The 16,483-nt window shown below is 47.2% G+C and overlaps 1 protein-coding gene across 1 annotated transcript in view; it reads right to left on the bottom strand.

Moving 5' to 3' along the window:
- palm1a (paralemmin 1a) overlaps positions 1 to 15,005 on the bottom strand; it is a 303,084-nt gene extending 288,079 nt beyond the window's left edge. The window contains exon 1 of the mRNA XM_080213248.1: positions 14,944 to 15,005. Coding sequence (XP_080069374.1) covers positions 14,944 to 14,978 — 35 coding nt within the window. The 5' untranslated portion in view covers positions 14,979 to 15,005. The remainder of the gene's footprint in view (positions 1 to 14,943) is intronic.
- Between the last annotated feature and the right edge of the window lie 1,478 nt (positions 15,006 to 16,483).

Raw genomic sequence — 16,483 nt, 5'->3', positions numbered from 1 at the left:
TACCTAAATGGTACAGCAGTAATTGAAAGGATTAGTGACCACCAGTTAGTGTAGCGAACTATAACAGTTCATTCACAAGCAGATATATCGACAGAGGACTTTCACAATGTTAACATTTCCAGCTCTAGGACCTATCTGGGTGCAATTGCCCTTGCTCTACCCCACACTCATTCCCTCCCAATGCATGCCCTATCACGGTGGCACAGCGTTTAGCATCGCTGTCTCATAGCGCCAGGGACCGGGGTTCAAATCCAGCCTTGGGTCCCTGTCTGCGTGGAGTTTGCACATTCTCCCCGTGTCTGCATGGGTTCCCTCCGGGTGCTCCAGTTTCCTCCCAGTCCAAAGATGTGCAGGTTGGGTTGATTGGTCATGCTAAGTTGCCCCTTAGTGTCAGATTAGTATGATAAATATGTGGGATTGCGGGGATAGGGTCTGGGCGGAATTGTGGTCGGTACGGACTCGATGGGCCGAGTAGCCTCCTTCTGCACTGTAGGGATTCTATGTTTCTTAAAGGGGCCAGCTAACACTGGCATAATTTTCAAAGGGAAACAGAGGAGATCAGTGACTATCATTGTTTGCTGTGCAGATACATGGATTTGGGTCGGTGTCTTTGTGGAGTTTGCACATTCTCCCCGTGATTGCGTGGGTTTTCTCCGGGTGCTCCGGTTTCCTCCCACACCCCAAAAACATGCTCTTAGGCTGATTGGTGTAACAAATTGCCCTTAAATTAGTCTTCCCTCAATCTTCCCCAATAGGCGTAGACAAAGGTCACGGGTAGAGGAGATCACTCATAATGTTAAAATGGCAGCGCGGGCTCGTTGGGCTTGTTTCCCGTGCTGTGTTGTTCTTTGTTCAGTGGGTGACGCTTGGAAATGTTTTAAAGTTTATTAGTGTCACAAGTAGGCTTACATTAACACTGCAATGAAGTTACTGCAAGAATCCCCCAGTTGCCACACTCCAGTGGGTATACTGAGGGAGAATTTAGCAATGCATCTAACCAGCACATCTTTCGGAGTGAGGTAGGAAACCAGAGGAAACCCACGCAGAGAACATGCAGACTTTGACAGTGACCCGAGGCCGGATTCGAACCTGGGCCACCCTAGACTGACATTGGCTCCAAAGTAGTTTTGGAACAAGTTGAGAAAGACCCTTTATAAACGTAAGCCTTCCGTACAGAATAAAAACCCAACCAAAATGATCAATAACTCATCTTAGTGGACTGGATAGTCCTGAGTTTGGAAACCCAAACTTCACTGCCAGAGATAATGTATTGGCCAGAATTCTCCAGTCATTGACACCAGCGGGATTCTCCAGTCCCGCCGACAGTGTACCCCCAAGTTTCCTGCTGGCGTGGGGTAATGTGAATGGGAATTTCCATTGGCAGGACTAGAGAATCCCGCTGCTAGCAAACAGCACGCCTCCTCCCACTGGCGGGAAACACACGGCTAGAAGGCCAGAGAATTGCATCCATTGAACCTCAATGTTGCTTACTTTGTCAATCATTCTTACCGTGTAAATTAGATTTTTACTCCTGTGTATGACTACCGTCAATAAACTGAAATGCTCGGTCCTCACTAATTTTCCTCTCTTGAAGGTTACCCGCTTTTCTCAATCGAAGAAATCAGTTGATAGCCCTGAACCTGTCAGCCTCCTTCCCAGAAAAATCTCATCCCCAACCTGTCAGATGAAAGGGAAGTCTCCTTCGCTCAAAGACGTGGCCACCAAGATTGCAAAACCACAGGCGCGGACCACAGAGAGTGTACTTGGCAAGTGGCTTCGCCAGAGAGCCTCAGAGCTCGATGGGGGCAGCTCCAGCATCACTGTTCCCGCTACAGCACACCAGACCGTGAGTGGACCGTCCGCTGGGACCTCGACAGGTGTGACAATCCCTGCCACAGGTACGCGCTCTCAGCCCAATCTAACCTACACAGAATCAACGTCAGCACCTGAGGTTCCAGATGGGAAAACCCCTTCCGAAGACAGCCAGTTAGACAGAGGCCTCAAATTCAAGCACCTGCAATGTTACATGCTGCCAAACCGCAACAAGCCCGAATTTCACTTCTACACGTCATCCCCTGGCGATCCCCGTAGTTATTATTTTTGGTACACGCCTTACTTGCAAATTCAGAATGTTTCTCTCTCCATTCCCACCAACGTGAAGCGACCCCCAGCATCTTCAAAGCTAGCAGGGAAGTCCAAGTCGAAACCACGGTACCTGGAACCTCTTGCTTTGCAGTATGTCCAGTTGTGTTCGTACTTGGCCCATAGGCATTATGACAAGGATCTGTATGACATATTCTTCCACATCCCCGACCCTTACATTTGCCGGAAGGAGCTGCTGAGCGTGCCAGACGAAGACACAGAGTTCTGGGAGACGTTACGCTTTGTCGGCATCAAAGCTGCTCGGGACCTGCTGAGCGAACGCAACTTTGAGAAGATCTGCGCTGAAATACTGTGCGAGGCAAAGATCAGAAACTCTTAATGGCCTGAATGCTTTTGTTAATGTTTACCCCCAATAAATACGTTAAATTTCCAAAAAGGTTTACCCTCGATTGTCTCAAGTTCATGATGATAAAGTGCGCGATGAACTCGATTTGATGAAGTACAGAATGGGAGGGAGGGTTATCCCTGGTGACTTAACCCTGATTCAAACACAAGACACACTCCAAAGTTATCTACCCAGTTGGTATTACATTATTTTAGTGAACTGGGCGAGCCCGCGGTTGAAAGGAGCTGAAGGAACAAGCAAAGGTTAGTTGACCTACCTACCTTAGTGTCCAGGGATGTGTAGGTTAGAGGGATTAGTGGGTATAATATGGAGGGATATGGGGGTAGGGCCTGGGTGGGATTGTGTTCGGTGCAGACTCGATGGGCCAAAGGGCCTCCTTCTGCACTGTAGGGTCCTATGAGTCTATGATGGTTTATTTGTTATGAACCTCCCTGGCACATGTATAGGCTACTGAGGAAGAGAAACTGGTGAGGGTGCGAGTGGGAGCATTGACTGTTGGTTGGAGTTGTTCCTTCACTCACCGGTGCCTTGAGTTGAGAGATCATTTCCGCACCTCAGGCTTGATAAAGATGACTATTGGATCAGACAATTTGTTAACAGTTACTTTAAGAGTGCCACAGACTCATGCGTTGTATTTTCTTTTTGTGCACAGTGCGTTAGCGCTGCTGCTTCACAGCTCCAGGGCCCTGGGTTCGATTCCAGGCTTGGGTCACTGTCTGTGTGGAGTTTGCACATTCCCCTCGTGTCTGCGTGGGTTTCCTCCGGGCGCTCCGGTTTCCTCCCACAGTCTGAAAGACGTGCATTGACCATGTTAAGTTCTCCCCCAGTGTCCCCAAGCTGGAGTGTGGCGACTAGGGGATTTTCACAGTAACTTCATTGCAGTGTTAATGTAAGCCGACTTGTGACTAATAAGTAATAAACTAAAAGCAATGCCAGCAAGGATGGAAAATTTAGCATTCAGCCAAAATTCCATTCACTGCAGCCGGCCAGAGTCTCCCAGCCATGGCTCTCCCTCACTTTCTACTTGCCTTCTCGAGATCTTTCCTTGTACCTGTTTAGGTTCTTCAGGAAGATTCCTGTTGACGATACCTCTGGCACATTCCCTCCAACTTCTGCTGCTTTTATCTCAGTTTCTTTACACTCTATCTTTGCATTATTGCTTCTCACGGACTCGATCCTGGCCTATTTAATCTCCACAGGTTCTATCGGACTTTGGAATACTGCGTCCAGTTCTGGTCGCCACACTACCAGAAGGACGTGGAGGCTTTGGAGAGAGCGCAGAGAAGGTTTACCAGGATGTTGCCTGGTCTTAGCTATGAGGAGGGATTGGGCCAACTGGGTTTGATCTCCCTGGAAAGGTGGAGGATGAGGGGAGACCTAATGGAGGTGTACAAGATTATGAAGGGTATAGATAGGGTGAACAGCGGGAAGCTTTTTCCCAGGTCGGAGGTGACGAACACAAGGGGTCACAAGTTCAAGGTGAGGGGGGCAAAGTTCAACGCAGATGTCAGGGGGATGTATTTTACACAGAGGGTGGTGGGGGCCTGGAATGCGCTGCCAAGCAGGGTGGGGGAGGCAGACACGCTGGAATCGTTTAAGACTTACCTGGATAGCCACATGAACAGACTGGGAATAGAGGGATACAAACAAATGTTCTAGTTGGGCACATGAGTGGTGCAGGCTTGGAGGGCCAAAGGGCCTGTTCCTGTGCTGTATTGTTCTTTCTTAAATCTATACAGTCTCTATTCTGGCCTCTCCAAACCTGATTGTCTTTTCTTTAGCCTCCTTAACCATTACTGGCCCTGTTTTCCCCTGGAGAATTTTCAGGATTCTCTTAGCCCTCCGCAGCTGAGCAGGATTTGATTTATCCCCTTCAGTTTGTCCCCCTCGCTATGGACGGCTCTGTGCTCTCTAGACACAGTGCTATTCTTTCAGCTATGCCCAGCAATAGCCTAACCCCCTCCATTGCTCAGCTTGCAATTACCCCCACCACCAATACCCCGCTGACTAACTTACTCCATAGTAAATGTTTACAAAAGGAACATTCAAACATTTGCCAGTAAGCCCCTTTACCTGCACGATGGTTTTTGGGTGACCTCTCTGCCACCTTTGCTACACGCAGTGTTTGGAGATAACCAGCATCCCTGAGGACAGTTATCACTTTCCCTGATGTCTGGGATACAGAAGGGACTGTGGAACATAGGCTAGCCACCTTCAGAACCATGCGCTTTCCATGTGCACTGCACATGAGATCCTGTAGGCCTTTTGGAATGACAACAATTTCCCTTTATTTGTCTAGCCGTCACTCACTGAAAACACCTCGGCTAAACTCTGACTGGTTTATCATCTTGACTCCTTCTTGTAAAAATTGGAGACCGAAATGTTTTCCCTTCCCTTTTATCCCAAGCCTGTTTAGGTTTCATCGTCATTCCCCCATCTCTCCATAACCTATAAGAGTTACCAGACCCTAGCTTAGCTTGAGTTAGGGATCTGTGTCTTTGTTCGTAGTCACTTGTTTTACAAAGAACAACACGGGAAACAGGCCCTTCAGCCCAACGAGCCCACGCCACCATTTTAACATTATGAGTGCCCTCCTCTACCCATGACCTTCGTCTACACCTATTGGGGAAGACTAATTTACGGACAATTTGTTACACCAATCAGCCTAAGAGCACATCTTTGGGGTGTGGGTGGAAACCGGAGCACCCGGAGAAAACCCACGCAAGCACAGGGAGAATGCGCAAACTCCCACAGACACTGGCCCAAATCCATGTATCTGCACAGCAAACAGTGATAGTCACTGAGCTGTCGTGTTGCTTGTCAGTTGGTCCAATTTAAGCGTACACTAACGACGTGAAGCACTAGGCAACTCTCAAAGCAACATCCAAGAGCAGCCCTCGCACGACCCACCGCTTGTTGGACAACAAGACATTTTCATAGATCATAGAACCCTACAGTACAGAAAGAGGCCCTTTGGCCCATCGAGTCTGCACCGAACACAATCCGACCCAGGCCCTACCCCCATATCCCTACATATTATACCCACTAATCCCTCTAACCTATGCATCCCTGGACACTAAGGGGCAATTTCTTAGCATGGCCAATCAACCTAACCCACACATCTTTGGACTGTGGGAGGAAACCGGAGCACCCGGAGGAAACCCACGCAGACACGGGGAGAATGTGCAAACTCCACACAGACAGTAACCCAAGCCGGGAATCGAACTCAGGTCCCTGGAGCTATGAAGCAACGGCGCTAACCACTGTGCTACCGTGCCGTACTGGTTGCTTTTGATGGCTGCTTATCTGGCATTTGAGACTCTTTGTTCCTCTCCATTGATTTTTCTGGGAAGGGAGAGTGAATTTTTGAATTCTTTAAGGGGGGCTCACATCTGAAGTTCTCTATCTCAATCATCCTATCCATTGGGCAACTGCAAATTGCTTAACTTTTTCAAACTTGATATTAGTTTGCTGGGACCTTTTTCTGGAAAGTTTGGAATTTTTGGCAGTACACCTCTGGTACCAGCTCATAAACACTCAAAATGGTATTTTTACTCAACTAATAGTTTGGTGAATTATTGATGGAGGACGGGGAATGAACCTTGTGGATTTTTCCTATCAATCCCCTTTGCAGCAGAAGCCTCCATATTTCTGCTTGCTCCAGCTACAACTTCATTGCAAGCTTTTCAAAAAAAAACGTTTCCACATCCAGCTCATTAAACCTTTGTGTTATTTAGCTCTAAACTTAAACTACTTTTCAGGTATTTTAATTTAATGTTACAAACCAACAACCTGTCCTGGTTCCCCCCATGCCGACACTATAGTTAAGAAAGCCCCTCTACTTTCTCAGAAGACTAAGGAAATTTGGCATGTCCGCTACGACTCTCACCAACTTTTACAGATGCACCACAGAAAGCATTCTTTGTGGTTGTATCACAGCTTGGTATGGGCTCCTGCTCTGCCCAAGACCACAAGGAAATACAGAAGGTCGTGAATGTAGTCCAATCCATCACACAAACCAGCCTCCCATCCACTGATTCTGTCTACACTTCCCGCTGCCTCGGGAAAGCAGTCAGCATCATTAAGGACCCCACACACCCCAGACATTCTCTTTTCCACCTTCTTCCTTTGGGAAAGCGATACAGAAGTCTGAGGTCACGTACCAACCGACTCAAGAATAGCTTCGCCCCTGCTGCTGTCAGTCTTTTGAATGGACTTACTTCGCATTAAGTTGATCATTCTCTACACCCTAGCTATGACTTTAACACTACATTCTGCACTCTCTCATTTCCTTCTCTATGAACAGTATGTTCTGTATGTATAGCGTGCAAGAAACAATACTTTTCACTGTATGTTAATGCGTGCGACAATAATAAATCAAATCAAATAGAATCAATTCAAATGGACAAGAGTCGATTCAAATTTTTTTAAACAAAGTTTTGTTTATTTAAGACTTTAGGTATCCAACTCAAACTCACTGCAGTTGCAACACTTTAACTCTCACACTTCAACATTAACTCTTAACTGAAATTCTAACCCTAACTGAACTTTAACTCTTTAATGAGAGTTAATACTAGGTTCCTTGAGCGAATTGGCTACGACCATCCTTGGTGTAGATTCATCCATGTGGCTCTTTGCCTTCTCTGAAGACGTTCTTTCAGGGCACAGATGGTTAGTATCCAACTGCTCACTGAAGACCAAAGGGCTGAAACACGTGTGCGATCTAACTGGCAGTTCATGCCACGTTCCCACTGCAGCAATGTCGGAGAATTTGTCAGCCTGTCAAATCTCCATTCAGCGGGATAGGAAAGCCTGGCACTGGCCCCTTGCTCTGGCCCCTTGCACTGCACCCTGGCACTGCCCCCTTGCATTGCCCCATGGTACCGTTCACTGGCACTGCCCCCTTGCATTGCCAGTTGGCACTGTTCACTGGCATTGCCCCATGGTAATTCCCACTGGCACTGCCCCCTTGCATTGCCCCATGGTACCATCCACTGGCACTGCCCCCTTGCATTGCCAGTTGGCACTGTTCACTGGCACTGCCCCATGGTAATTCCCACTGGCACTGCCAGGAACAGAGTCAGGGGAATGCCAGGGTGCCAAGGGAGATTCCTCTGGGGAGCTCCATTGTATGGGGGCGGGGTGGGGTATTGGGGGGGGTTTGTTTCTATGGGGAGGGATTGTGTGGGGGTGGGGTGGGGTATGGAGGGGGGTGGGGTATGGGGGGGGGTTTGTTTCCATGGGGAGGGATTGTGTGGGGGTGGGATGTTTCCATGGGGAGGGATTGTGTGGGGGGCAGGGTGGGGTATGGAGGGGGGTGGGGTGGGGTATGGAGGGGGGGGTGGGGTGTTTCCATGGGGAGAGGTTTCTCCGTGTCTGTGGAATAATGTGAATGATGCTTCAGTGGAAATGAATAATTCCGCTGCTCTCCATTCCAGCTGAGGCTTTACTGAATTTAAAATAATAAGTTCTCTTAGAGGACGGGGGGGAATGTGAGATGATGGGGGCCAAAGAGTGCTGAATTGGCCAGAAAACTGGTCTAAATACCAACCGTGCTTTTTCAGTTCAACTCCAAACCCAAATCTCCGCACTCTGTGCACTGCAGAGATCCCAACTGTGAATCTCATTAAAAACCCAGGGGGAACGGGGTCTATTCGCTGCCAGCTCCTGAACTCTGCGCATGTGCAGTGGCCCCGATCGCTGGCCACAGTGGGACCCTCGCATGGCTCCCCTCTCCCCCCAACCCATCCCCATGGCCCGATTGTGGTCCCCACAACCATTCCTGGGCCAACCCTGATCCCCCCCAATCCCAGAGTGCCCCGATGTCCAGCTCCCCCTATTCAGAAATAGCGATATCCCTACCCCTCCCTCCACCCCAGTGGACCACCCCCTCTCCACCCCAGCCTGTCCCGATCGCTGGTCTCCCTCCAGCCCCGACCAATCCCCATGCAGGGTGGCAGCAAGACTCCCCACCCCCACCCATCGCCCCCTAGGCCCTGCCCACAATAGGCCCCACACCCAGGCCCCACTAGTCTAGCACTGCCCAGTGCCCAGGCAACACCAAGGGGCACAGGCTGGCACTAACAGGGTGCCCATGTCTAGGGGGGGCCCCAATTGCACCCCCTTCACTCCAATGGGGTCTCCCACTGGCTCCCTGCAAATGGAGAGCCGCTCTAAACCCTGTCGGAGTGTAATATTCCTGCTGGGGCTGTTATCGAGCTGGGAAAATCCCATTCCAAGCCCAATAATCACATTTTTAAAAGATTTCAATGACTTATCTCTCTTCCCTCCGGTTCCCAGCGCGGTCCCTCCTGAGCTTGTTCACCGGCTGTGGGAGATGGGCGACGTTCTGGACACAAATGGCCAACCCGCGATTCTCCCATCCCAACACGCCAGGAAATGTGCACAGTCAGGATGGGAGAATCATTCCCGATGTATTTAATATCACACAGGGTCTTCGGAATGGGCTATGTGAGCTGGACCTGGTCCCAGCCTCAACCACGAGGTGGAGATGCCGGCATTGGGCTGGGGTAAACACAGCAAGAAGGCTCACAACACCAGGTTAAACCAACAGATGGTGCTGCTACACCATGGGGTAAATGTACTAACAAGAACAATCGTACCGTCTCTGGTCTGGAATGTTTAGGGACTCAATCATGTCAAGGTTTTAGCATTTTCTGGATTGACGTCAATCACAAGTGTGTGAACCAGAAAGAACCGTTGGTCAAAATAGGTAAACGAGGTCCCCTGACGTTTAAAATGTAGCAACCTGACAAACCTTTTAGTAGCTCAGGGTGACTAACTATTATGAATTATAAATCTTGCATCATTGGAACATCTTTTAATACTGTATTCGATACCCACTCTGCTTGCTCCAAAACTGGACTTTTTTATCCATTTGTCGGACATGGGCGAGGCTGGCTAGTCCACGAGGGAACTTGCCCATCCCTAGTTGCCCTTGGAGGGTGGTTGAGAGTCCACCACATCGCTGTGGCTCTGGAGTTACATGTAGGCCAGACCAGGTAAGGACGGCAGATTTCCCTCCTTAAAGGATATCCTTGAGCCAGATGGGCATTTCTCCGACCGTTGGCAATGGTTTCATGGTCATCAGTAGACTCTTAGTTCCAGATTATTAAAATTAAATCCAAATTCCACCATCTGTGGGATGGTGGCAGGATTCGAACCCTAGAACGTTAGCTGAGTTTCTGCATTAATGATCATAGAACCCTACAGTGCAGAAAGAGGCCCTTCGGCCCATCGAGTCTGCACTGAACACAATCCCATCCAGGCCCTACCCTCATATCCCTACATATTATACCCACTAATCCCTCTAACCTACACATCCCTGGACACTAAGGTGCAATTTCTTAGCATGGCCAATCAACCTTTGGACTGTGGGAGGAAACCGGAGTACCCGGAGGAAACCCACGCAGACACGAGGAGAATGTGCAAACTCCACACAGACAGTGACCCGAGCCGGGAATCGAACCCAGGACCCGTGAAGCAGCAGTTGCTAACCCACTGTTCTACCATGCCGCCCTTCCATCCCATAATAATCTAGCAATAATACCAGTAGACCATTGCCCCCCCTAAAATACTGTCCCCCACGGTCAGAGGGAGTAAAATATCTGTGATCCTTCCTGAGTCCATGCCTCAGTTTAGTTGTAGCGCGCAAGCACTCAAATGGTAAGCTGCTTGGATCCATTCAAAGCATTTCTGAACAAAATATTTCCAGACTGGAGAGAGTTTCATTGTGCATTTAACAGAGTGAATTGAGCCAGTGTATTCCACAGAAACAGAATCAGATAAAATCCATCACCACACAGAAGGCTGTTCTAGACAGTAGGTATTCTTGTTGGGAAGCTGGCTTAATGAACTAGGAAAGATGCGGCAGAGTTAGTTCCAACCTTGACAAATCCATAAATTGGATAGCGGTTACTGGGATTTAGTTATCAGATGCCACCTGACAGTAACCAATGTCCTGATTGGTAGACATGAAGACAGCAAGCACCAAATTCTTGTTCAAAGTGCCCGATTTTTCAATATTTTGCATCAGAAATATGAACATTATTCCAAGAATTGCAATTGAATTCTATGTAATGTGTGTTAATGTCCAAACTTTCAAGTACTATCACTGATGGTTGTGCAGATACATGGACCTGGGTTGGATCTCTGACTTGGGTCGGTGTCTGTGGGAGTTTGCACATTCTCCCCGTGCTTGCGTGGGTTTTCTCCGGGTGCTCCGGTTTCCTCCCACACCCCAAAAAATGTGCTTTTAGGCTGATTGGTGTTAACAAATTGTCCCTAAATTAGACCTCCCTTAATCTGGTGCGCATATAATTCTCTAAACTTGCACCCCTTTATTGTGGAGTCCAAGAGGCGTAGACAAAAGTCGCAGGCAGAAGGAGGATTGGAATGAGGCACTCACTGAGTGTTAAAATGAGCATTGCGGACTTGTAGGGCCGAAGGGCCTGTTTCCTGTGCTGTGTTGTTCTTTGTACTATAACAGCATGGTAGCACAGTGGTTAACATTGCTGCCTCATAGTGCCCAGGCATCTGGGTTCGATTCCTGGCTCGGATCACTGTTAGTGTGGAGTCTCCCCGTGTCCGCGTGGATTTCTTTCGGGTGCTCTGGTTTCCTCCCACACTCCAAAGATGTGCAGATTAGGTGGATGCTAACTTGCCCCTTATTGTCAGGGGGACTAGCTAGGGTGAATGCGTGGGAATACAGCCTGGGTGGAATTGTGGTCTGGTACAGACTTGATGGGCTGAATGACCTCCTTCTGCACTGTATGGATTCTAAGGTTGCGTTGCCCTTATGTCCATGGCTCATATCTCCTTCCTGAGGTGCTTTGCCAGAAAGAAATCAATGTTTTCAAATTGTATTGTTCCTGTCAAAGAACAAAGAACAACACAGCGCAGGAAACAGGCCCTTCGGCCCAACAAGCCCGCGATGCCCATTTTAACACTCAGTGAGTGCCTCATTTCCAATCCTCCTTCCACCTATGACTTTTGCCTACGCTTCTTGGACTCCACAATAAAGGTGTGCAAATTTGGAGAATTATACGTGCGCCAGATTAAGGGAGGTCTAATTTAGGGACAATTTGTTAACACCAATCAGCCTAAAAGCACGTTTTTGGGGTGTGGGAGGAAACTGGAGCACCGGGAGAAAACCCACGCAAGCACGGGGAGAATGTGCAAACTCCCGCAGATGTTGACCCAAGTCGGAGATCCGACCCGGGTCCCTGTATCTGCACAGCAAACAGTGATAGTCACCGAGCTGTCGTGTTGCCCGTCAGTTGGTCCAGTTTAAGGGTACACTAACGACGTGAAGCACTGGACAATTCTCGAAGCAACATCCAAAAGCAGCCCTCGCACGACCCACCGCGTGTATGCCCCTTGTTGGACAACAAGGCGGACCAAATCGCCTGTGGATGTAAAAAAAAAGACATCAATAAACATACACGGCTTATACAGACATTCACGTTCCACGCTTTCATTTCTGGTTTTTGAACTTGCAATGCTGTGAGGCCATTAACTCAACATGAGGGGACCCTGTGTTTGCCTTAGGTACACGCTCCGTTATGGCATCTCCCAGGAGAAGCAGTTAAAATGTCGAAAGCCTTTCTCTGCTGTCACCGAATTTCCAATAGCCTTTAAGCATTGGGTTGGAACAGCAAATTTACTTTTCTTTGAGTTGTGGTTATTTCCCTTTAAACAGCTGCTGCCGTGTGAGCTATCCAAAGAACAAAGAACAGCTCCAGAACCGGCCATGTCCCAGATCTAAACTCAATGCTGCTGAACAAACTCAGCAACCACCTGTGACCGAGTAAACCCTGCCTTTGAAAAGCTGCCTGAAGCTCACACAGGCTGTTAGTAGAACTGGAAAGTTCACCCCACATAGTAACCTGAGGCTGCACACTGTGGGGATTACATCAAATTGTAGAGTAGAAAAGCAGACCAACTGCTCCGAGCTTAGGCCTTTTCCCATCCCTCTTCTGCTAACTCTATCACCACATCCTTCTGCCTCACCTCCTCACTGACTTAACTGTTAGCCTATCAACACTATACTCCTGTCAACAGAGCTGTTGATTTCAGTTGAAGTTCTAGACTGGAGGTCTAAAACCTTGTGCAGTGAAGAATATCTAACTCCTACACTGCTGGAGCTGTGTCTCTGAGACACTGTTGACTGAGAATGAAACCCTTCAAACATAGTAAGGGGGCTACGTGTGAAATAACTTGACCCATAACACTGTACAGAGGAAGAGAGACACTAATCTCCAGGCAATGGCCATTTGACACCTCCAGGAGCCTCTCATGTCTATCATAGATACAATGGGAAGATGATGGCTTCATGGCATTATGACTAGACTATTAACCCAGAGATTTAGCTAATGTCCTGGGAACCCAGCTTGAATCCCACTATGGCAGATGGAAGTTGAATTCAATAAAAAATATCTGGAATTAAGAATCTACTGATGACCATGAAACCATTGTCGATTGTCGCAAAAACCCATCTTCTTTGAGGGAAGGAAATCTGGCATCCTTACCTGGTCTGGCCTACATGTGACTCCAATGTATTTGATTCACAACTGCATTCAGGCAACTAGGGATGGGTAATAAATGCTGGCCAACCTGTGATGCCCGTGTCCCACGAATGAATACGAAGAAATATCGGGTGGACCTTTATGGGTTAATGTACTGTTGCTGGTTTTTGGGGGGGTGACAGGAATAAGTCACTCAGTCAAGCTCCACGTGCCTCTTGCAACATGAGTAAATCACTGGGTCAGAAGAGGGTTCTTGTACCGACCACTTTAATTGAAGTCTGCAGGATCTTGGACTTGTTGAGACGATGGTGCACAATCTTCAGCAAGACTGATTAGAGATCAGAGGGTGGCGAGTGAGTGGAATCGGCTGCCGTCGGTGGTGGTGGAGGCGAACTCGTTGGGGTCTTTTAAGAGACTTCTGGATGAGTACATGGGAGTTAATGGGATTGAGGGTTATAGGTAGGCCTGGTAGGTAGGGACAGGATCAGTGCAACTTGTGGGCCGAAGGGCCTGTTTGTGCTGTGGTTTTCTATGTTCTATAATGAAGCTGGAATGGTCAGTGTATCAGCTGCCTGGGAACAGTGAGATAAAGGAGTAGATGTGAAGTGCTGGATTGATAGTATGAACACATGGATAAAGGGGCAAGATAGGTTCTAGCTATGAACAGCAATAACTCGTGTGCAATATAATCAAAACAAGCTCACACCTTAGTTTGGAATCAATAAGCTGCCGAGAAAAAGATTATTGAATTGAAACATCTATTGAGTAAGGGCCTCGAGCTCATAATTGTTGAATTGGCAAATATCAAAAATTAGCATGGATCCTGTTGACTTAAAGTTGCCTTGGGAAAAATTAGTTACCTGTAACTTATTATACTGTTCAAGCATACTTAATAACTCAATAGACCAAAACACACCAGGAGAAAAAAAATATGTTAACTTTAGCAACACTGGGAGGTACCATGGACTTGTTAGACAGTGTACTTGGGAAGAATACAATAAGCAATTAGAGATAATAATATGCCCTATGTTAGAGATTGTGGGTTTTAAACAAACAGATGTGGTTTGCACATGTAGATTCACACTAACACCAACAAGGGTTTATTGAAAGAGACGTTCCCTGCGCTGCACAGAATAGAAACTGAAACTAAAACAACAGCCTGTGCAACACCCCAATGACACCATCACCAAATCATGTGACTGGTTCTCAAAGCAATCATACAACTAATTAAATATATAAAGATAAGAACAAAATTAGATTAAAGCTCAGACAGCTGGCTGTTGGAACTTGAGAAACATTTTAAGAAGAAGCGTGGATGACAAATTCTACACTGTTAACACCCAGAACAGAAACTGGTGCCTCTGAGGTTTAACTTGTACTCTGCTGTTCAGATTGTATGGGATATTTGCCTGGAAATCTATTGTGTTTTAATGTCAATAAATTAATTCAAAACATTGAAAACTATCCGGAAGTGTTTCACACTTGCGAACATGCAGGTATTGCAAACGATTAGGAAGGCAAATGTCATGTCAACTTTTCTCACACAGAATTTGAGTACAGGAGTAAATATATCTTACTGCAATTATATAAATCCTTGGTGAGACTACTTGGTGAGATTGGGAAAAAGATACAAAAATCTGAGATCACACACCAACCGACTCAAGAATAGCTTCTTCCCTGCTGCCGTCAGACTTTTGAATGGACCCACTTCGCACGAAGTTGATCTTTCCCTACACCCTAGCTACGATTGTAACACTACATTCTGCACTGTCTCATTTCCTTCTCTAAGAACGGTATGCTTAGCCTGTATAGTGCGCAAGAAGCAATACTTTTCACTGTATAATAATACATGTGATAATAATAAATCAAATCAAATCAAAGTCAAACCTGATGTAATGTGTACAGTTTTGCCTCCTTGCCATTGACAGAGTGTAACAAATGTCCGCCAAAGTATTTCCTAAGTCTCCTTCGCTCAGAGGCTGGTGGATCTTTGGACCCCTTTACCCCAGAGGGCCATGGAGAGTCAGTCATTGAGTTTGTTCCGGACTCAGATCAATATCTTTCTATGGATTCAAATCCTCGAGGGATATGGGGATAATGCAGGAAACTGGTGTTGAAATAAAAGACCAGCAATGGTTTCATTAATCACAGAGTGGGATCAAAGGGCCAAATGGCCTACTCCTGCTCTGTTTATTTATGTTCTTGACCTTTACCCCTCAAGCTCACCAAACCCTTTGCAAGACTGTGATGTGTATCATCCCCATGAACGCTGAATTCACAGCATTTGCTGCTGAGCGTGTCCATTGGTTGGCAATGAGCGTGACGTTGAGGTGGGTCAGATACTGAGTTGACGTTTAACAGCAACAGCTAGAGCAAACCTTCAAATCCTTTAATGCAGGGCCTCCCAAACGTAAGTGGTTGTGTTACCCTTTAGAAAGAATCTTCGGACATTGAATGACCCGAAAGTCATCGCATGATGGGATTGTACGAATTCAAAATGAGACTTTGGCCTTTGATGAATGATTCACTTGGTGTGAATTACTCAAGTGAGAAGCTGCACAATGTGGTTCAGACAGCAATATCCTGGTGTTAACCGAACACAGTCTATTTCTCCCTCCCTGGGAAGAATTGTTCTTTTACAACATTAGGTGGCGTTTGTTACCAAATAAACCCTGTCGGACTTTAACCTGGTGTTGAGAGACTTCTTACTGTGTGCACCCCTGTCCGACGCCAGCATCTCCGCATCGTGATGTCACATGTTCAGGGAACAGTCTAGAAGAAGAGTCTGCAAGCAGATAGCCTGAATGTTGGATCCACAGCTTGCAAAGCCATACTTGGAACCACAAATAGAACCCCTACAGTGCAGAAGGGGGTCATTCAATCCATTGAGTCCACGCTGACAACTACTTTCTCAAGGGCAACTGTGGATGGGCAACAAATGCTGGCCTTGCCAATGACTGCCAAGCCCACGAGTGAAAAGGAAATAATTAGTTACTATCACCTGTTGTTCACTTTCAGTTAAATTTGAAATGGTCAAGAGCTTTCACCGATGGCTCATAAGAACATAAGAAATAGGAGCAGGAGTCGGCCATCTAGCCCTTCGAGCCTGCCCCGCCATTCAATAAGATCATGGCTGATCTGAAGTGGATCAGTTCCACTTTCCTGCTTTCTCCCCATAACCCTTAATTCCCCTGTCTATCAAAAACCTATCTACCCGTGTCTTAAATATATTTAGCGAGGTAGCCTCCACCACTTCAACGGGCAGAGAATTCCAGAGATTCACTACCCATTGAGTGAAGAAGTTCCTCAACTCTGTTCTAAACTGACCCCCCCTTATCTTGAGGCTGTGCCCTCTAGTCCTGCTGTCCTTTCTGAGTGAGAAAAATCTCTCTACCTCTACCCTATCCATCCCTTTCATTATCTTGTA

Source organism: Carcharhinus amblyrhynchos, chromosome 26, assembly GCF_965287045.1.
Source record: "Carcharhinus amblyrhynchos chromosome 26, sCarAmb.v2.hapA, whole genome shotgun sequence".
Taxonomy (NCBI): domain Eukaryota; kingdom Metazoa; phylum Chordata; class Chondrichthyes; order Carcharhiniformes; family Carcharhinidae; genus Carcharhinus; species Carcharhinus amblyrhynchos.
This window is presented reverse-complemented; position numbering and strand designations above follow the sequence as displayed.